The sequence below is a fragment of the Dryobates pubescens genome, chromosome 2, assembly GCF_014839835.1.
Source record: "Dryobates pubescens isolate bDryPub1 chromosome 2, bDryPub1.pri, whole genome shotgun sequence".
Taxonomy (NCBI): Eukaryota; Metazoa; Chordata; class Aves; order Piciformes; family Picidae; genus Dryobates; species Dryobates pubescens.
The window spans coordinates 38,099,977-38,121,097 of record NC_071613.1 but is presented as its reverse complement, the minus strand read 5'-3'; the positions used below and the strand labels follow the sequence as shown (position 1 = coordinate 38,121,097).

The following is a 21,121-nucleotide window of genomic DNA, read 5'->3' as shown; positions in this document are numbered from 1 at the left end:
TGTGTTCCCCTCCTCCTTCATCAGATCTTCTTTTCAGACTAAAGAAATAATTTCTTAGGGCCAGAAACAGCCTCACAGTGTAGGTACTTGTGGACTATGGTCTAGCCACACTTTTTTGACAAACTTCACCCAGCCTTTTGCTCTATGCTGGCTGGTCCAGATCTCAAGAGTCGTAATTTTGAAGTTGTTAATGGTCCCTTTCACTATATCGTGCTATGATGACCTGCTGCAGAGACCTTGAACCCAAAATGTTTGTTTTTGTAAACGAAATCACTTATTCTTCCAAAACCCGCCCTTGGGTGCTCTGCCTGTATAGAGGTGATTCCCACTGCGTGTCCGAGGGGGCACTGGCCGCTCGGGCTCACTTCAAACCCTTCCCAGCACTCTCCACCTTCGGGATGGCCGCTCCTCCCCACTCAGCGTGAGCAGCTCCCACTGCTCCTGAGCGCTCCGGGGCGGAGCGGCCGCTCCCCGCTGCCCGCGGCCGGCGAGGCGGAGCCAGCACGGCGGTGGGGCGGGTAAGCTGTTCCTGCCCGGCCGCGGTGATGCGGCGCTGAAAGCCGGCCGGCAGCGCTCGGTGCGGGGCCGGACCGCCGATGGACGCCTCTCTCCGTCAGGTGAGCAGCTGCGGGGGCGAGGGGCACGGCGGTGGCGGGGCTGCCCGCCCGCCTGCTCGCCCCGGCTCAGGGGCTGGGGAGGCTGGGAGGGAGCCGGGCGGAGGCCGGGCGGCAGGGTCAGGTCCCGGCGTGAAACAAGCATCCATGTGCCGTGCCCAGGCTCGGAGCTGCCGGGCGCTGCCCTGGGCCGGGTGCACCGGGATGCGCGTTCCCTGCGGGGGGTCTCTGCGGCCCCGCTCCTCCCGCGCCTGGGCAGTCCCGGTTGCACTTTTGCCGGAGCACTAAGATGCAGCGGGTTTATCCCCCGCGCTCCCCAGGCCCAGCGCCGCACCGGCCAGCCCCTGTGCGGGGCCGAGCGGGTTCCGGGAGCCTGAGCCCGAGGGATGTGCGGCTCCAGCAGCTCGGGCTCCTTGCAAGAGGAAGGAGCGGATTTGTCGCATGATAGTTATGGCTGCCCAGAGACGGCTGGGCTCGCACGCTGCTCTAATCCCCTGGAGCGACTCAGGGGGTCCGGAGCCTGCTCCTGCCTGCATGTGCGTGTCACAGCTCGCCGCGCCGCACGTGGCACCGGGCCAGAGCCCGCGGAGGAGCCGCGAAGCGTGCGACAGGAGGGAGCGTCCGCCCCGGTCCCCTGCCATCTCCGTGTCTCTGCCCGGTCACCTTCACGCAGGCGGCCAGAACGGGCATCTCCGGGAACAGGCTTGGACCCGTTAGACGTGGGCTCTGGTCCCACGTCTGCCCGCAGTGACCTTTCCTCGGGAGTTCACAGCAGCCGTGCTGGGCATTGTGTGGCACAGGAGCAAGGCATGTGCAGATGTAAGGCCTGTGATCTAGTGCCATGCATTCCAGACCCCCCCAAAATTATCTCTGCCTCTTTCCTTGCTTGAGCACTCACAGGTTTCCATCACAGCCTGGTGCTGCCTTTGGTTGTGCGTTACAGGGGGTGCCCATGGCACTGGCAATGGGCACAGCAGGCACTGTGGTGTGACAGGGTCATCCTGAAGTCTGCAGCTGAGTTTTGAAAGCCTCCTCTGCCCAGCCAGGAGCATCTGTCATCCACCCCTCTCCAACCTCTGGTTGGTTTCCAATGCCTTAAACCCAGGGTCTTGCTCTTGCCATGTCCTGGGTATGGTGGGAGTACTGGCAGCCCCTCCAGAGCAGCCTGGTGTCAGTGGGGCAGAAAAGCTGATGAGCTGATGAGCCTGTCCCCTCCCCAGTGAAGCACTTTCTTTATCAGAACAGATGTTTTCCCAGATCTGGCCCTGGAGTGAGGAAGGATTGGCTGCCCTGGGGGCTGTGCGGCTGAGGCTGCCCTGCGGCATGTGCAGCACATCACCCAGGATCTTTTCAGCCATTAACTGATTAACCTGCTGCTCCTGGAAGCCTGGGCCGTCTGTATCTAATCAGATGGAGGCCAAGGTTTCCCAAAGGGCAATTTCTCCAGAGCCTTTATGCCTGCCTCTCTTTCACAAGGAACCTTCTGGCCTCTTACAGGAGGAGTAGCCACCAAAGAGCCTGAAGCGCCTGATGGGAATGGGAGGCAGGAGAGTGGATGCTCAGAGACGCATGTCTCAGCAAGCAGCACCCAGCCTGCTTTGTCCAGCTGCACTTGTCCAAGCGTGATTCTGCCATTATCTGGAGAACTTTCTGGGGAAGGGCTGTGGGGCAGTCTTGAAGCCAGAGACTCTCAAGGAGTCTTACATCTCTGGTAAATCATGGTCTTAAACCCCAGCGGAGTGGAATGGCCAAGGCTGAAGAGCCAGGGCGAGCATGTGTGAGAAAGCATCAAACTAGGCTTTGCAGGAAAGGCAGTGGGGGTGGGAGAGAGGGAACTGGCTTCCCTGGAGCGGGAATGTTTGGCATTTGCTGCACCCCAGCCACTCTTCCTCTTTCTCCATGGGGGGGTTCTTGGTGGGAGGGCAACGCCTGAGCAGAAGGGAGTTGCTCCACCTCTTTCTGCTGCAGCAGAAGCCAAGCTTGTCCCAGGGGATGTATGTCATCCCTTACAATGAATAGTTTAAACCTCAGCATGTTGTTAGTCCTCCCTTAGAAGGGTTCAGTGCAGTGTTTGCAGCCTTTAGATATCACACTCAGCAATGTGGTCAGTGTCTGGGGTTAGATGGAGATGCCGTGGGTCTTCCCAGCTTCCCTGGTTCTTCCCTCAATATGCTGCAGACCAAAGGAGTTCTTAATCTTTGAAGTTTATCTATGATAAGTGGCTTAGTGATGGATTCAACCTACTTATTGTCCTGGCTTTGCCAAAGGGAGAAGTTTTGGCTGGTTGTTACCAGCTTGATGCTGCTGAAAGGCTTCCATGTGCCATGCTCTCCTCTGACTGCTGACCCTGGGATCTGTGAGCTGGTGAAGTGTGTGCTGCTGCCCCCCTTACCCTGCAGCATGCCAAGTGGGCCAGGTTAGAAAACTTTTGTCCTCAGCAAGTGGTACAGCACAAAGACATGTGGCTCTGTAATCTGGGGTTTGCAGCATGGCTCAGAGATGTGCCGGCTTTGGTCCAGCCAAGTGTGAGCTGAGGAGCTAAGACAGTGTGTGTACTCCACTGTCTCCTTTCTTGGCTACTGCCATGAGTCCTGTGCCCAGACAGGGAGAAGGGGCTGTGGAGGCCAGGGCTGTGGCACGCTGAAGGATGATAATTTCCTTTCGTGTCTGGAGTGTGGGCAGGATGTGGGGTGACACATAGGATGTGACTCGTTCTCCCTAGGAGCAGGAATGTCATGCCCAGGGTTAAAGGAGACACTTCTCCCATCACATCTCTCTGCTCTCTGGTTGGAGTGGCCATCCAGCATGGCTCCATGGTCAGCCTGCACTGAACAGCAGTGTCCAGTGGAGTCACAGATGCTATTCTCCTTGTGCTCGTGCGTCATTGGCCTAGAAACACTGGCATTTTGAGGATTAAACAGTTTTCCTCATTGCCCTTTTGGTGAAATGCAACACTTTTCATCTGTGTTGTAAAATAAATCCCCCAAAGTCCTTAAGCTTCCTGACATAGGAAGAGAAAGGGAGGGGGGATTCTGTGCTAATGCCTGCATGGCTGTGGTGGTCTGAGCTGTCCTCTCTATGGCAGTCCTGGTCTTCACTTACTGTCCCTCATCCTCCCCTGGCTACAGCCTGTCTGTTTGTCCTGTTGCTTAGGACATCTGTCTTGGAGGTGAGGAGAGGAACCACTTCTCCTAGGGAGACAGGGAGAGCATCAGGGAGTCCCAGAGTCAAGTCCATGGAGGAGTACAGGGGCTCCTTGAGTTGCCACCATGCATACATCTGAGCTGCTTTCTTAGCGCCAAACTGAAGTGGAGAGGAAGCAGCTCTTCAGTTCCCTTTTGCTTTGGCAGCGCTGCCCTGGCTGCTGTGCAGCTTTGTTGACTGCTTGATGTAACTGGGAAGTGTCTGAATACCTCACAAAGCCATCAGTCTGCACAATATAGCCCTTTGTCAATCATGGGCTACTCAGGTGTGCACACTGCCCTCCATGTATCTGATGGTGCTTTACTCCTAGTGTGAACTCATTGTGTGTAAACATTGTCAGAGTACAATTCTGACCAGCTTTGAGCTCTTGGTTGAAGTTGTCCTGCTGCATCATTGAGAGATCAGTGTCTTCAGGAAGACTGGCTTGTGCTGGGTGAGGAGGGCGTGTGTATGGCATCCTGAACTGGATTTTTCAACAGCTTGGTTTGCCCTCCACTTGATCTCTGCAGCTGGGAGAAGGTGGAGTTCCTGTGAGTGAGGAGCATTGTCTGGATGTCGTGGGGAATCCTTCCAGAGACTCCTGTCTGAGGTGAGGGAAATGGTTCAGCTGACTCGGGTGATGCTGACCATGAGTGATGTGTTGTCTTTCCTAGTAACAGTGAGCTGAGTGCTCTTGTGTTAACAGCCCTTGGCTTAGGAAAACTCCATCTTGGAAAGAAACAGTAGCTAGAGCGCCATTGTCTTCAGCAGTGGGGCTGCTCCATGGAGGAGTATTCCTACCAAGCCTCTCTCCTCCCCTCTGAGGTGTGCTTTGTTGGCTTTCCCTGGTCGTTTTCCCTGGCTTTCTCCTCAGTTTCCAAGAGTACTGTGACCTCTTAGAAAAGAGGATGTGGGGAGACTGGGAAAAGAAAAAGAATGCTGACTGTTGCATCCATGCTGTGTATGTAATGCTTACTGAGTCGACACCAAGCCCTCTCTGTCTGTGTTAAACAGCCTGTGTTAAACAGTTAAACAGAAGTACCACTGTCCTTGAAGGTATGTATTAGGATGGAGTAGCATGGATGTTCCTGCACACAGAATCTTCCACCCCAGCTGCACCTCCCCAGAATTGTTCAGTGTGATTAAAAGGCAGATGTAGGGCGAAAGGACCCAGCTGCCCTGTTCTGGAACAGCAGTTGCAGGGAAGAAAGCTCTTGTGCCAAAGGTGACATGAAGAAGTGTCTGGCGGAAGAGCGGGAGTCCTGTTAGCTCCCTCCTTAGGGCATTCATCTGGAGCCAGGCTGTGTGAGCTGTGACCTTGTCAGATCCTATCAGCAGTGCAAGGGTGGGCTGGCGCAGGCACTGCATGGGAGCCCTTGTCTGAAGGGAGCTGGGTTTCCCAGGGCCAGCTGCCCTATCACTGCCCCCAAGACCACCTTGTATATCCCTTTGCTTTCACTTCTTGCCTCACTTGTTTTTAACTAATAATCACAGATATTTCACAATTTCTTATTTCCCATTTTGCTCTAGGGAGAATGTGCAAGCTATTTAAATGTGATCATTAAGACTGAAACTTCTGCGAGTCTGGGTTTCCTGGTTATCCTCCAGTTACCCCAAGCTCTGCAGTTCTGTCTCTGCATTTCCCTCTGAGCTTGCACACAGTTCAGCAGTGCTGTAGAGCTGAGTCCCAGGAAAAGCACCTATGGAAGGCCCATCTGGTGTGCATTGCTTTGCACAGTGTCTGGGGTACTTTTGGGTCCTGTTAGCAGTAATTATTGTAGCAATGCACAATGCTGAACCAGCGGCAGGGCCTCTCTTAGGTAACATCAATCAGCATATTTGACGAGAAGGGGGAGCCAGGGCTGTGTACTGGTCCCATTTATTCCTGATACCTGTGTCTTGAACCAATGGTTAAGATTTGGCTGAATCACACTTCCTGGAAAAGCTTCTTATTTTTGGAGGATCCTCTGCTTTTTGCAGTTTCTTCAAGTGGTTACACAACCTTGTTTTAAAATAAATCCTGCTTAATTTCTAAAGTGTCTGGCATCTCCATCCATTTTAGGGTTCTACTTTGCTTCTCTTTCATGAGAGTTGTTTCATCCCAAATAATCGTCTGCAAGAAACTATTCTCTGGCACCAGGTAGCCTCTGGGTTGCTGGGAAAGATGAGACAGCAGGTAGCAGAGCAGTGGTTTCAGTACTGCTGGCAGCAGAGTTCTCACAGCAGGGTTTAGTTGGTTGAGTATGCAGGGACTGAGGTGAGGTCTGCAACTCATGCTGGGCCACATGCTGCTGTGATCCCCCTCCTATCAGTGTCTGGGCTAGATAGGGCAGCCTAGCTCTGGCAAATCTACATAATTACATTAACATTTCACAAATACTTTTGCATTACAAGGGATCTTTCTGAATAGCAAAAATGACTGATTTTTGGTGTGTGTCCCCCCAGTTTTCTCTGGAAAGCTTCTTTCTCACACCTCAAAGCATAAGGAGTAAACTTCCTTACTTCTGTTTATATGTCCCAGACATGCATGAGCTCTCATTGCAAACAAATGTCTTGGGAGGTTCTGTTCAGAAATTTGCAATCCTCTTTGGGGCTGTGACTTTCCAGAAGACATTCCTCTGAAGTGCTCCTTGCATTCCTTCTCCCCTGAAGCTGACCTTTCTATTTGGCTGTGTTTTAATCTCGTTTAGTTCAAGCAAGCAGGCTTGTGGAATTCACACTGCTCTGATGGTCTTATGCTTGTGGGTACTTACTGATCTACCAGATGTTCGTGCCTGCTAGTACTGTCAGCAATACTTTTGACTTCAGGTCCTAGATGAGAATACAAACTAGCACTGACCCTGTCTCTGCAGAGATCAGTTAGAAACTCCCTCAATTAGTCATGATTTTCCCCATGCAGATTTTTTTTGACATCTCTTGGCTGCTGTTGGCTCCTCAAGGACTGACATTTATCAGAATAGTGTTCTAGATCAGTGCCATAAGAATCTATGATTCCCTATTTATCTCTTATGCTTGGAAAAGAAGAACTTGTCTAGATTTCTTTTGACATGCTCTCTAGCACTGGAAAATAATTAAAGCCAGGGTATCTTTAAGTTGGAAGTGCTGAAGGTAGAACCTCTGAATTTCCCTGGGAGTGTCAGGCTAAGCAACCCATGGTGTGTGTTAGGATAATCCTGCTACCGCCCTCATTTAGGCTCTGGCCCTTCCTGTCTTTTGGAATTTTCTCAGCATTTCCAGGCTGAGTATCAGCTGGTGAGAAACTTTATTGGACAGATCTCTGGGAACTTTTGGACCTGTTGATTTAAAAAATGTTTTACATCCTCTCCATTTGGCTAATATGTGGGGAAGCACTTCAGCCTCCCAGTGTGATGCAAGAGGGGTGCTTTCCAGGGATGTTTATGAAAAGCTTCTACATGTCTCTGTTGTTATCCACAACGCTGCCCTTCCACTCTGGTAGTTGCTGCTACTAGCACATGTCTTTGTCCCTAGTGATTTTAGAAGAGAAAATAGTGAACCATGGGTTCTACTCTCTTTACTGTTCCCCAGCTTCTCACTTTCATGGGCTGTATCCCCCTTTTTCCCCACTGGTACTTATACTTCAGACTGGCCGACACTGCATCTCAGCTCAGAGGCATTCCACTTGCTTTCTGTGTGGTGTTTGAAGGAAGGACACTGAGGATTATCGAACACCAGGGAAATGTCTCACGTGGTGAATTTAAAATCTTGAGACTACTCTATTAGTGAAATGACAAATAGGAGGAGACATGGCAAACGAGCAGAAAATAATGGATGAGACAGGGAAGGTGGATTAGATTCCTCTGTTCTTCCACCTCTGACCGTAATAAAAAGACATTTTCTACTTCATAGTGATTGATTAAAAAGTGTATGATTCCATATGATGTGTGAGTAGATGGTAGAACTCCATGTGGCAGGGAATTCAATATTGAAGTCAAGGATGTGGCAAGATGCAAATAGGTATTAGACATAATCCCAAATTATGCATAATAAACACTGCAGCAGAAATGCCGTTCCAGGGCTCTCATCTAAGATCTTTTGCATGGCATTGCATAGTGACTGTTTGGAGGCAGGATGTTGGAGCTGGTGTCTCTGTGATAGACTGCTGTATCCTTGTGGCTTCCTGAGGCCATGAGCTCTTATCTGTGGATCTTGAATGCCACTCAAGTCTCCCTTTTCAGCTTTAAAGACATTGGCCTAATTTGACAAAGGGAGGGAGCTGCAAGGAAGCTGCTTCATTATGTGTTTGGTTGGAGGAGGGAAGAGGAGGTGCAAAGTGATGTCCAAGTTGAGGGCAGGAGTAGCTTTTCACTTGCTCATTGTGGAGTGGCTAGCTGGCCAGTGAAAGTTTTGCTACGGCCATGCTGGGCTTTTGCACTTGCCACGCTGCTTCTTTCTTTCAGGGCTACAGAGAAGATGTAGGAAAGCCACCATTGCTGTGATATGTCAGGGATGTTCAGAGACAGGGAATACAAACCTGTAGGTATCCATGTGAGTAATCTGCTCTAGGGAATTACTTGTTTTAATTCAAGTTTTAAGGGGGGAAACCTCATAGAGAAGGCATGGAAGTGGTGCTGGCTTTTTTGAAGTGATCTTCAGTATGTACTTTTGAGGCTGGTGAGAAGTTCCCTGGTGGTTGCAACTGTAGGATTGTTGCTTCACCTGAAGAAGGTACTGACTGCACTGCCCATGGCAGAATAGCAGGGGGCAGCTCTTCTTAAACTGAGCCTGGAGAGAGCTTGAAGTCTGGAAGGATGCATACCTGTCCTCTCCCCATGCACCTTGTGCTCATGGCAAAGGGCAGCCTTGAAGCGTGGGAGAAAAGTTGGAGGTTCACTCCCTCCACTCCCGTGGTGAAGAGCTGTGGTTGCTACTGGGTAGCTGCTTCTTTTTGAAGGTCAAGGACCAGGCATTTCCTGGGGCATCTCTGAAGTTGGGAGATGTGCAGGAGAGTGGAGAGGAGAGAAGCTGTGCAGCAGCCAAGTAGGGGGAGGAGAAAGGAACAGAACAGATGGAAGGGGGAGGCAAAAGAGAGGTGGGAAGCAGTGCACATACATCAGTGACCAGAAGTGACAAACTGCTCTTAGATTATTTAAAATGCAGAAACCTTTTCCTGATACTACTCTTCCGCAAAGCTGCTGGCAGACTGGAGGCTTTGCTCCTTAATTAGTAAAGAATGGGGCTGCTAATTGGCAGAACTAATCTGAGTCATTGATTCAGCCTGTGCTGCAGCTCCGGAGCAGCAGGACTCACAGCTGCAGGTTTGTGCTCAGCTCCATGAGCTGTGCTGATTTGCAGAGTCTGTCTAGGCTCCGTGGGCTGCTGTGTGGGAGCCGTGGGTCCTTCCCAGGTGAGATCCAGTCCTTTTTTGCTCTGCACTGTGTCCTCCTTGTGCCTTACAAGAAGTAGACTTTTGCTTCTGTTAGCCCTGCTGCTGTTGCAGGTATTGTCCCTCTTACCAGCTGGCCTGTGTTGGCTGCTTCCAACTCAGCTGTTCTTGCTTTGGATTCTCTCTTACCTGTGGCCTCCTGGGATGTCCCCTCCCTTCCAGGAGATGTGTCACGTTTTGCTGATCAGATACAACCCAGAGACTGGCTGTATGACTGTTTCAGCCTGACATCAGAAAAAGAGCAAGGTTGCATTCCTTCCCATATGGATTTAGTGTGTCAGACTCCCCTTCCCCACCAATCTTGTATCCATTAGCTAAGTCTCTTCATATTTGCCCTATCACTTATTCATGAACATCCAGATCAATCTGTTGAACAGTGCATTTATTGAAACCTGATCATGGCTTTGGATTTCAACAGCCTTTCTAGCCCAATCTCTGCTGTGCGGTCTACAACCACAAAGCCCATTGAGGCTGGGAAGAGAGCTGGCTTAGCACAATGCTGCTTCCAAGCCTGGTAGCACATGGACTCCTTGCCAGGAAAAGCACAGGGGTTGAATGCCTAAAACTCACTGAACAGCCTCAGTGTGCCAGGAGGATAAAGGTATGTATATATACAGTACTCATAGCTGAAAAACTTACAGCACCTGCAGAAGTTTTTGGCTTGGACTCAGTGCAGGGTTGTACAGTTTTGAGACGTACCTGCTTCTTGCAGCGTGGTTGCAGTGGTGATCAGGGATAGTTACCCAAACCAAGGCACTGCAAGAGCCTCCTGTAGTACTGTGTTTGCAGGTGGATCTGGAGGCTGAGAGCAGCGTTCATTCACAAAGAAGACATTACAAAAACATCCCACAATGAAGCAGTGGACAATTGTGTGTCTATTTCATACACTGTGAGGTGTCTTCTAACCAAAAGCACTTTCCTTCTCTGACTAACCCCTGGAAAACTGATGCACCCATCTTGGTCATAGGCTTTGCTGAGCGTGTTAGTCCCAGAAGTTACACAGGTTTGTGCACAAGGAGGAACAGCGACGTGCATACTGTCAGGGGCAGCACTGCTAACTGCCTCCTCAAATTCCATACAGCTGAGGTATAGCTCATTCTCACTTCTTCCTGGGAAGAAGTTTCCAGAAGAGGGAGAACATTCCTGGGGGAACATGAAGATTCAAGGCTGTTCCAGACTACACAAAAAAGGGGAAAGCTGGCTACGAAGACATGTTTCTGAAGTGTGGTATGGTTGCAGAGCATTTGTTTGCTCACGCTAGTTCCTGAATGTGTCTCCTGCTGGTCTGGGAGGCTCTGAAGAGGCAGAGGCACCTGCTGCATGTATAGAGTTCTGCATCTCATCCTCTGGAGCTTACTTTGCTTTCAGTGGCTGGATAGCTGATGTGGGTGCATCTGCACGTGGCTACATGCTTCGCTTTAATGCACAGGTGCTTTACTTCGGCAGTCAGGGCTATGTGCTGCTCGTCTGCCTCTCCACCCCTTCCCTGGGGTACAGTGTACCAGGTCACCCTTGTCCTTTCCCTGCTGACACAGTATTCTGCATCTGCTGAGATGCAGGTACAGGTGTGTGAATGCAAGAGAGAACCTCTGTATCGGTCACCGAAAAAGTCATGGAAGGACAAAGAAATCGGTGGCTTCAGTTGATTTCTCGACCTCATGGAAACCTGGAAATGTTATTTCTAATTTTCAAGTCTAGGATCCTAAAATGCCAGGTGTTATGTGAACAGAGAAAAAAATGATATCTTAGAGTTTACTGTGGAAGATTGGTGTGACAGTGAGGCAGTACTGATGAAATGCTAGTCTCAGTATAGAATCATGGGATGCTTTGAGTTGAAAGAGACTTTTAAAGGTCATCTAGTCCAACCCCCCCTGCAGCAAGCAGTGACATCTTTAACCAGATCAGGTTGCTCGAAGCCTTGTCCAACCTGACCTTGAATGTTTCCAGGGATGGGACTTCTACCACCTCTCTGGGCAACCTGTTCCAGTATTTCACCACCTTCATTGGAAAAAATATCTTCCTGATATCTTAGTCTAAATCTGCCCTCCTTTGGTTTAAAATCGTTACCCCTTGTCCTTAAAACCGTTATCTCTTTGCAACAGGCCCTGCTGAAAAGACTTTCCCCATCTTTCTTACAGGCTCCCTTTGAGTTCTGAGAGCCTGCAGTAAGGTCTCCCTTATGACAGCAAATTTATTTTCTAAGTTATAACCCTGTGTTATGGGATCCATTTTCCGACTGCTTTGCTATGCACTTTGTGGCAAGGCCAGTTCATGGACAGCTTGTCACTGGGGCCATAGGAATGAGGATGTTTGTCTCAGAGTTCTTTTAGCATCTGAGTGACCTACCCTTGATACGGGAGCTCTGGTACATTACTACTTGGTTCCTTCTTTCATTACTTGCCGTTTCTGCTCCACTTAAAACCAAAACAACTCCCCTAATAAAGTCTTAGAAGAATTGGGAGGGGATGAGCTACTCTTACTAAATAAAGGGCTCAAGTTAACTGCAGCACCAGCACTCAGCCAGCTTTGTTCAATGGAAAGCAATTGCAGAAAATTCATTGCTCTGTTACTCCTTCGCTGTCTTTGAAGGGGTTCTTTTCAAACCAGTGGTTGCTCATTGCTTCATTTTGTTCAACGGTTTTGCCTCTAGATGCAGGTGAGCACTCCTGCATTCCAATTTGAAAACCAATTTTATCTTCTCGTTCGTCGTTCGCTCTCGTGCTAGAAGAGCAGGGCTTTCACCACCATCTGCGGTGCCTGTGGAAGCTGGGATCCCCCAGAGCTGGCAGGTACACCTCTCTGCGGTGCTGGGCTGTGCTCTGCTTTGGTGCCCTTGCTTTTCCCATGGAACTTCAGCCTCGCTGCCTGGCAGTTCTGGGAAGTTTTCTGCTCAATTTAATCCTTTCAGCTGATCAATGAAATGTATGGTATTGGGGAAGAGAGGAGTGATCCGAGGGCAGTCTCTCTGGAGTCACCATCTGTTTCAGTATTTAGTCAAGGCTCCTTTGGGACTTTCATGTTTAGAAAAAGGGGCTGATGGAAGAAGATGCACTAAAACAAACTCAACCTTTCAGGAAATGGGCTATGCTGGGCAGAAGTTACAATAACTATTTGCTCTGTGGTTCCTGGTCTAACTATCTCAGCATGATATTCCTTTTGGAAACGACATAAATGGGTGCAGTTATTCTAATGGACAGAGTCAATTGCTCTTTTAAAAATGTCTAAGTAAACTGAACTGAGTAGTTCTGGGCAGCTGAAATTCCACAGTGCCTGGGAGTTTCATTGTGTTGCCTTCTACTTAGCAGCACCCAGAAGGATCTGCCATAAGCCCGTAGGAAATGCTGCAGTGTTGTACAAAAGAAGTAGATCTCCTTTGGAGATTATTTGTTAGTACTTTTCCACACGGACTTCTGCTGAGAAAGAGATCTGAGTCAGTTCTGGACTTTCCGATCATTTCTTGGTGTGAAGATACCAGAGGGATCTCTTTGTCCATCTCCTTTCTTTTTGCCTCTGAATGATACCTCATCAATAAAAGTGTTTGTGCCCATTGTGTGCCAGATTATCAACTGCCTCCACCTCCAAACAAGTTTCTGAGCTTAGGAGTATGTGTAACCTGGACCTCCCTCCCTGGCCTGCAGGGACAGACCATGTTCCATGAGCATGGCACGCTCCTGATGCTGCGTGGGTGCTTGTATGCATGCTGTGGCATTGGGGTGCAGCGTGTGCTCGAGGGTGCAGGCCTAGCTTGTGGTTAAACTGCACTTGCCTGCAAGCTGTAATCTATGTGTTGCTGGTTATTGGTGTCTGAAGGCAATGAAATGCCGTGTTAGGAATGTGTGTTTGTGGTAAGTGTATTAGAAAAGGTTTTCTTTTATCCTGCTCTTGGAAGCTCCAGACACAACTTTGCTGTTTGCTGACTTTTTGCTCTATACTGTGCTATAGAAAAGTAACCTTTGGTGAAAATAGCATACAAGATCTTTTACTATCACATGTTGCTGTTCATATCTTAATGCAGAGTAGTCAGAATGTGGTTTGGGAAATGAATGATTTCTCAACAGCAATGTCTTGCCCAGATCCCTCAGGACACTATGTCTCAGGCATCAAGAATTTCAGAAAATGTAAGAGGATGTCCTGAAGAGCTCTATACAGTTCCTCAAAATCTGTGTTCAGTGCATTGCTTAGTAGCTCTCTGGGAACTTAGAACTTGAATCTGTAACATAAGAAAGCATTTTTTTCTACAGCTAGTGCTCACTGGCCATGAGAGGCCACCCATCATCCTGGGGCTTGGGGTGCACTGGCCCTTTTCATTCACTTGGTGAGGGGAAATCAGTTCACCTGCTGTGGAAACTTTAAAGCAGAACACAACAGCGAAGCTAGAGTTGTGTAAGCCTTTTTAAATGTCGCTAAAACCAGTTCTTTTACTGGGAGGGCTGGAGTTTGGCCAATGGACTTATCCTCTACAGTAAGGAAAATCCAGGGTACTAAAGTGTTTAAAGTGACTAAAGTAGTTTAAGCCCCCCCCATCCCCCCAACTAAAATGAAGCATTAAAAATAGAATTAGTTTTCCACATTCTGTATAATGTATAATAGAAATACTGTTGCATCTCTTCAAACATCATAAGCCTATAAGCAAAAAGCTAATGGTGCTGGCAGGTTTAAGAGAATAGGAAGGGCTTTTATAATCAATAACTTAGGGACAGAAAACAAATTAGGAAGAAAGTAGGTCTATGAGTCGATGAAAAGCAGGCTGGCCTTAATGTTACTCAACAATTCAACTTTCCTCAGTACTTGCCTAAGCAGAGTTTATGTGATTTCTATGGGAAGACATTGAACAGATTAGTATGCAATAACTGAAATGCAGTGGGATGTTATGTCTAATTCTGCATAATTGCAGGTCAGGCTCTCCCTGATTTGCTTTCTTGCTTCTGCTCTGTTTCCTGTACCAAGTCCCCAAGTCAGTCAGGATGAAAGAGGCTGATCTAGCAAACCGATTTCCCCTGCACTTTCTTGATAGACAGGCTATGAGATATGCTTGCCCTGCAGGTCCCTGCATATGTGTTGTCAATAATCTGCCTTGGTGCTTAGGATTGTCTTGAGAGACAGTGAGCAATTTAAGATGGTGTAGTGTGTGTGTGAAACTGTACGTATAGCGGGGGCCATCATACGTACATCAGTGTATATATACAGCAGAGAAACACTCAAGTCATGTCACTTACAGAAGGAAACTGTTGCAGGAGAGGCAGACAAAGCTTTGTGAAGTTTCCGTAGCTGTTGCTGATGCTTTCTGGAAGTATTTTGACTTACGATGCTGTGGGGGTGCGTGAAATTGTAAACATGCTTTATTTACATTTTCTGCTATTATTATCATAGCATGACTTCTAATGACCAGCTAAGTTTGAAAATATTTAGACAGTTGAAGCCACTATTTCTGTGTGTTTGTATCTTTCCATGGTTCTTTCTATAAAACTTTGTGTCCTTACTTTGGTTTCTGCGTGAAGCCAATTAAAACTACATGTTCTGCTTCTCATGTTACCTTAAAAAAAAAAAAAGAAAACCAGTTTCCTTTAAAATGTGTGTTGGACTTGCTTAAAAATTTTAAGCAGCTGTGGCTTGGAAGTAACCTTTGAATATGATGGCTTCCCACAGCTTTCCTTGGGTATTTGCTTCTCGTGTGCACATCTCACAGGCTCCACTTCTTTCTAACGAGAGGTCTTTGGGTTTTGCAGGGTGCCAGGGTATGGCTGCGGGAGCAGGACCAGCTGCAGCCGTGCACTGTTGGCTCATGTGCCAACGGAAATGTGCTCTTCACCTCAGATTATGGCATGGTAAGTGAGGTTTGCCTGAGGTTGTAGCCTCTGCCGAGTTTCAAGATTGACGTCTTGTTCTTGCATGACCTTCCTGTTAAAAGAAAATGTATCAACTGAAATGCTGAAATTCTGTCTGAAAAGCGACCCAGCTCTGTTACAAACCATGTCAAAGGGTAAAAAGAGATTGTTCTCTTTCTTCTGTTCATTTGCCTGCCCATTTCACTTGTTTTCTCTTGTGCCATCTTTGAAGGAGTTGCATTAACTTTGGCAAAATGCTCCTAGGGAAGAGGCAGCTTCACCAACTATGCAGCCCTTTCTGCTGGGGCAAGGGGGTTCTTCTTGCAAGCCATGCTGCTTGCAAGGACTGTTGTGCTCACCAGTCTCCTTCAGCAGCTTTTGCCATCAGCCATTTGGGTCAGGGGCACATGGAAATGAGCTGCCCGTGTCTGCAGTGGAAGTGCAGCAGCGTGGACGGTTCAACAAGTCAGCTGAACTCTTCTTAGAGCAGAGCTCGCTGCCAGTGATAGCAATCAGGTCTTTTCCCTGAGTTATTTCCAGCCCTGTGTTCTTTGTGGTTCCCTGGAATGATTGCTGCAGTGCTCATGGTAAGAAGGGACCTCTGGGAATCATTCAGAGTCCTCAGTGAGTCAGCTCAGCTCAGCTCCTTGATCCTGGGAAAACTATTCACTGCCCTCAGTGAGGTTCTTGGTGAGTCAAACTGGTGCCTGGGCTGGGAGGAGGATGTGGAAATGGGCAGGACTGTGCCCTCCAGCAGTGAGCAATTAGATCTGCTCAGCTGTTTTGGTGAACTGTGCTCTGCTGCAGGCAGCTTCTTTGTACAGAAGACTGGACAGGGTTTTTTTCAGACCTTACCTGGCAAACAAAGGAGGGTGCAGGAGGAAAGGGGTTTTAGGACAGCAGCAGATGGAGAGTCAGTAGTAGGACTATCATGTATTTCACTCTTGCTTTGAAAGGGCTGGATTGCAAATCATCATTCCTTTTTAAAGAGCCCGATTTGTTTCTCAGAAGCAGAAGCTCACCTAGCAGACACACATATTTTCTGTCTGGTTACTCAAGACTCTCAAATCCTTTCTTGATGAGCTGCCTCCTTTTGGGAGTGCTGGGTAGTCACTAACTCATTTTAGGAGATCACAGGGGCATTCATCATAGATAATGCAGCAGCCTGCAGTTGGTCAACAACCAGTGAGTACTTCTGTGACTCCCAGACGTGCTTCTATCTCTTCTGGGGTTCTTTCAGAGGTGCCAGCTGGGTTTGAAAGATCAGAAATCCCACCATAGAGCCAAAATCCTAGCACAGAGCCAGCTGAGGGAGTGCACCCACCACCAGCCTGTGTCCATATAAGAAAATGTGCTGTGTGGAGTCACAGGTATTAAAAAAAAATGAATTTGGGAGTTTTCTTCCATGGAAGAAGAAACCACTAGGCTGAAGGAGTATGTGCTTTATGGATTATGAATAAAGCATTAAAGGACTCGTTTTATTCAGTGTCCTCCACAGTAGCTGCCATATGTGCTTCCCTTGCTTGCCACCTGAGGAGGGGTGAGCTGCTGGACTTGTAGTTATGGGCAAGGGTATTTGGTGAATGTCCCCAGCTTTAGGGAGAGACAGGTGACATCTTGGCTTCTGGTGTGGTGTCAGTGTGGCATCAGACCACTCCTCCAGGGACTGTATTTCACCTCTGCAGTGTTTCTGTCCAGGGGTTACCAGAGCCCATGCTCCTAATGCACCTTTGCTGCAGTCCTGCTGGAGAACTTACTTCTCTTTGAAGATCTTGGAAAAGGTTTTTTTTAGGGAGGGGTGACTGAATGCCTCCTATCAAATGGCTCAAGACAGGTTTCACAGATGATGATCTAATTCCTACTAATAATTTATTGTGTATTTAGGGCCCCTGATAGTCTTTAAGGTCCCATTTGTTCTGGCGCTGTCTACAAGATCAAGTAAAGAAAGAAGCTCTTACCCATCACACAGTTATTCTTCATGCATAGCAGCCTCTTGGCACAGGTGCCTGACTGCCTGGTGTCTTTAGGGACACTTGTCCACTTAGCTTTTTCCTTAGATGGTCTCTTCAGGCCATCCAGTAGTGTGTTGACAATCCAGTAGTAAATGAGTAAGTGTCAGGCAGATGTAAGAAAAGATCATGTCATACTGTTTTGGACTTGTCCCCTTCAAAGATGTGTCCAGTTGGCAGTTTGGCAGTCTATGCTTGCAGAGTGAGGGTCCTGCTGCTGGCAGTCACAGCTTTCTGATACCCAGGCACAGAAGTGGTCTGGAGAAGACCAGAGAGGCCTGGAGAGAGCCTGGGTGGGCTTCATTCTACTCTGTTCAGGAGCATGACCTATGTATTTTTGAAAGCCTCATGACTAGCAATAATTGGGCTGTGGGCAATATCCCAGTGGAAGAAACTGAGTCCTTGTAATACTAGGTGTGACTGGGCTGACCTGGAGCAAACACATCTGGGGAAAGGATCCTGCTGCTCCCCACCAGCTCCCTTCAGGAAGACAGTCGCTGTTTCATTTGTGCAGGCTTTTGCAGGCATCATGGGTGTCTGGTAAAGGATCCTGTGCCAGGTTATTCCTTCCCCTTGCTGGCAAGGATGCAGGTTCAGAGCTGAGCAGCAGTGCTTGCTGGGCACCTGCAACGCACTGCAGCTATAAGTGCCCTGCAAGAAACTCATAAGGGTGGCTCACTGAAGGGGGAAGGGTGACCTCATTCTGTCTTCAGCCTGCAGCTGTGTGGATGGCCTCTGCCTAGCAGTCATGGCAGCCTGAGGACTCCAGGAAAGCAGGCAGGAGAAACCAGTTAGATAACCATTATTGATCATGGTTCATTCCGTATGGAGTCTGTCAGTTTCTTGGGGCATCTGGGAATGCTGACAAGCAGGGATGGAAATGAGGTAGAGACTATACCCCCAGAAGGGAAGGAAGAGCCCAGTTTTCTTTGGAAGGGTTAGTGCAGGCCAGTTTGCTCCTCCAGCCTGCCTGTATGAAGTCTCCCATCTGTCTGTCTTGGGTCTTACCATCTAGTGCAGCTTGGGATGCTGGGGGGGAGATGGCACATGGTGGAATCCAAGAGTGGGAAGCAACTGAAATAACTGTTGCAAAATGCCAGCATCGTGCTTGAGAAGGAGGAAAGGAAGACTGGGATGTGGCTGTGGTGGAGGGGAACAGTCACATAATTTCAGCTGCGTTGAAACAGGATGAAGAAGATAACCTGATAGCTGAAGAGTGGGTTATTGAGGAGGAGGAAGCTTTAGCAGGAAGAAGGATGCAGCAGTTGAGGTAAGAAGAGTACAACAGCTTAGAGAGAGAAGTGGGTACTTCCCAGAGCAGTGATAGAGGTTAATAGATGTCACTGTACATACACTTTAAAAGCTGCATCATACACACACGTGCCAGCGTGTGCACAGGATGTCAGTACTTCATTTGGCTTCTTATCTGCTCTGCTTTCCTTTGCTCTTGACAGAAACCTTTCCCAGACACTCTCTGGCTGCTCCTATGGAGAGTGCAGGGCAAACCCTGGAATGTGAATAAGCTTTGCCTTGATCTCCTCACACTCACGAGACAAAATCCCACCTGTGTTTTTGTGAAAGACTGTGCCTGGTCTCTAGGGAGCAGCTGCCATCATTGTTCAGGGTCCTGAGTGCAGTGTGCAATACCTGTCCAGCCTAGGGCAGCTGGAGGCTGCTGCTGTGCCCCTGCTAAGGGGATTTGAGTAAAATGCAAGTAAGCTTGCATTGATCTGTCTCTGTCAGTAGTGAAGGTAAGAGATTAACATTGTAGCAAAAGAAGGGGGTGTGCTGTGTGATTTCTGGCCAGAGAGATCAAATAGGAACAGGAACAGAAGAGTGATTATAAAAATAGGATCTGTGCCTTATTCATTTCCTTTTCCAGTGCTGAATTATGAAGCTGTGGAAATGGGCATGTTTCTGGTAGGAAATCAGACCATATGCCCAGGTGTCATGAGCTTATTTGTCCTTCTCTCCATTCTTCCAGGTATTCCAATACCCCAAGGCCTCCCTATCCAGAGAAAAGGTCTTGCCAATGCACCAGACCAGTGTTGATGGGGTAGAAGACATGTCCATGCTGGGAGATCTGCATGAAGCTGCCATCCTGCTTAACCTGCACCAGCGCTACCAGCAGGGTAACATCTATGTAAGTGCTCTAGCTGTGCCACATCTTCTCTGGCTAATGATTTTTACTAAGCTTCAGGGCTACCACTTTGCATATTAAATACAGGCTTTATCGTTGTTTCCTAAACATTGTTTCACGTGGGTAGAAATTGAGATACTTTTTCTGCCTTGCCAGCTTCATCAGCTCTGTGAGACCCTACCCTTAACCAGAGGGCCCTCTTTGTATCTATGGAAGACCTCCCAGAACATGAACATTCACCTCTAGGCTTCATGATAATTGTGCAGCTCTGTATCCAGTGGCATGAACATCTGTGTTTTCCAAGCTGGCATTCATGTTCCCTGGATTCCTCTTTATTGCTGTTCAGAGGTTTAATGGCCAAGCAGACTAGAAAGTGCAGTGTACACAGGTTGTTGCCGAATATACCTCCTCATCTGCAAAAACTACTGTTTAACGAAGTAGGAGAGCAAACCTGTTGACTAATTCTTCTGCTTTCACGTGCAGTTATGGTTTTTATGGGGGTTGCTTTGCTCTCCTTGCACAGATGAGCATTCAAAGCACCTCCTGATTTCCCTTTTGGGCCCTCAGGAATGAGGCGAGTGCCAGGAAGGGGACTTGTGAGGGAAAGCACACCTGGGATGCGATGTCCCTGAAGTGCTGGGGTGGCAGCATGCTCCTCTGAGACTTGGAGAGGACAAGGGAAATGTATTACAAAGACTGTTCTACCTTGCTTTACTCTTACCTTGCTTGTCCGTGCTATATGCACACAGAGTTTTTCAGATTATGACAAGAAAAATGTAAAATCTCTGTGTTGCATAGCAACTGTTACTGAGGCAACCAAACCCTATGCACCTGTATTCCAGGAAATGATCAATAAAGTGACCCCATTTCTGAGCCATCTCCTACACTGGCATGCAGAGGAGACTGTGAATTCTCCTTCTTGCTGCTGTAGACCCACTTGCCTGTTATCAATGCAGCTTTGTGATCCTGTGGCAGTACACTCTCTTTTGATGGCCTTAGTATTTCGTGCTCTTTCTGACCTGTGTTTGAGTTGTGCTGAGTGTCTGTGCAACCTTTTGCCTATTTGGGTATATTCTTCCCATTTCCCCTTTGTCACACTTTGAAACATGAGGCAGCATTCTCTCCCTTTTCATTCTGTGCCTTACACCAGAAATGCCACAATGCCAACACTGTGACAGTCTTAAAGCAGCCATATCTCCATATCCTATTCAACATGAATGCTGTGCCTTCACTATGCATGTTAAAGTTTAAATATGATGTCACTTCTGCCTGTCCATAGTGCATGAATGTCAGCTGTCCACCTCAGATCTAAATGTTTTTTGGAGATTCATGAAGGGGCCTGACTTCTGTAACGTGCTGACATGTGTAACATCATGCAGTTGTTCTTCATGTGTAGCAGCCCCTTGAGTGGGGTTGTATTCAGATACATGACTGCACCATGTCTGGCTTGGAGGACACCAAACCATACAACGTGCTGGTTTGCAATTCTGCAGTGCAGACATGAGTAGTGCAGATACCTCATCACTGTCTATTAGGTTTTGCCATTGTCCAGCTGCATACAGTTTTCATTTAAGCAGCAAGTGAAAATGTCAGCTGTAGTGCCACCTAATGATCTGCAGTGATCTGTGAATGCCATGAACATTGCAGGGCTTCGGTTCATTTATTATCATCCTCAGCACTCTGCACAAGTAGAACACATAGGCTAAGGCTGCAGGTGAAGCTGTAGTGAGAGGAGTCATTCCTATCAGTCAGGGCTAAAAATATGTGGAAGCAAATAAGAGAGATTAGAAACATGTGAGAAATGACATCATTTTCTGGAAAACAAATTCACCTGAAGGAACAAGTAACCTGGAGTTAATGGCAACTAGTATTAAAAATAAGTAAGAATAAAATAATTAATGAGAGGATGGAAAACTGAGACTGTGAAGAACTACAGTATAAAAGGG

The 21,121-nt window shown here is 48.1% G+C and overlaps 1 protein-coding gene across 1 annotated transcript in view; it reads left to right on the top strand.

The window, feature by feature from the left end:
- The first annotated feature begins 515 nt into the window (after positions 1-515).
- The window catches only part of LOC104309725 (unconventional myosin-X-like), a 90,749-nt gene continuing 70,143 nt past the window's right edge, over positions 516-21,121 (top strand). Inside the window, exons 1-3 of the mRNA XM_054175253.1 lie at positions 516-617; positions 14,928-15,026; positions 19,020-19,178. Of these exons, the coding sequence (XP_054031228.1) occupies positions 597-617; positions 14,928-15,026; positions 19,020-19,178 (279 nt within the window). The 5' untranslated portion in view covers positions 516-596. The remainder of the gene's footprint in view (positions 618-14,927; positions 15,027-19,019; positions 19,179-21,121) is intronic.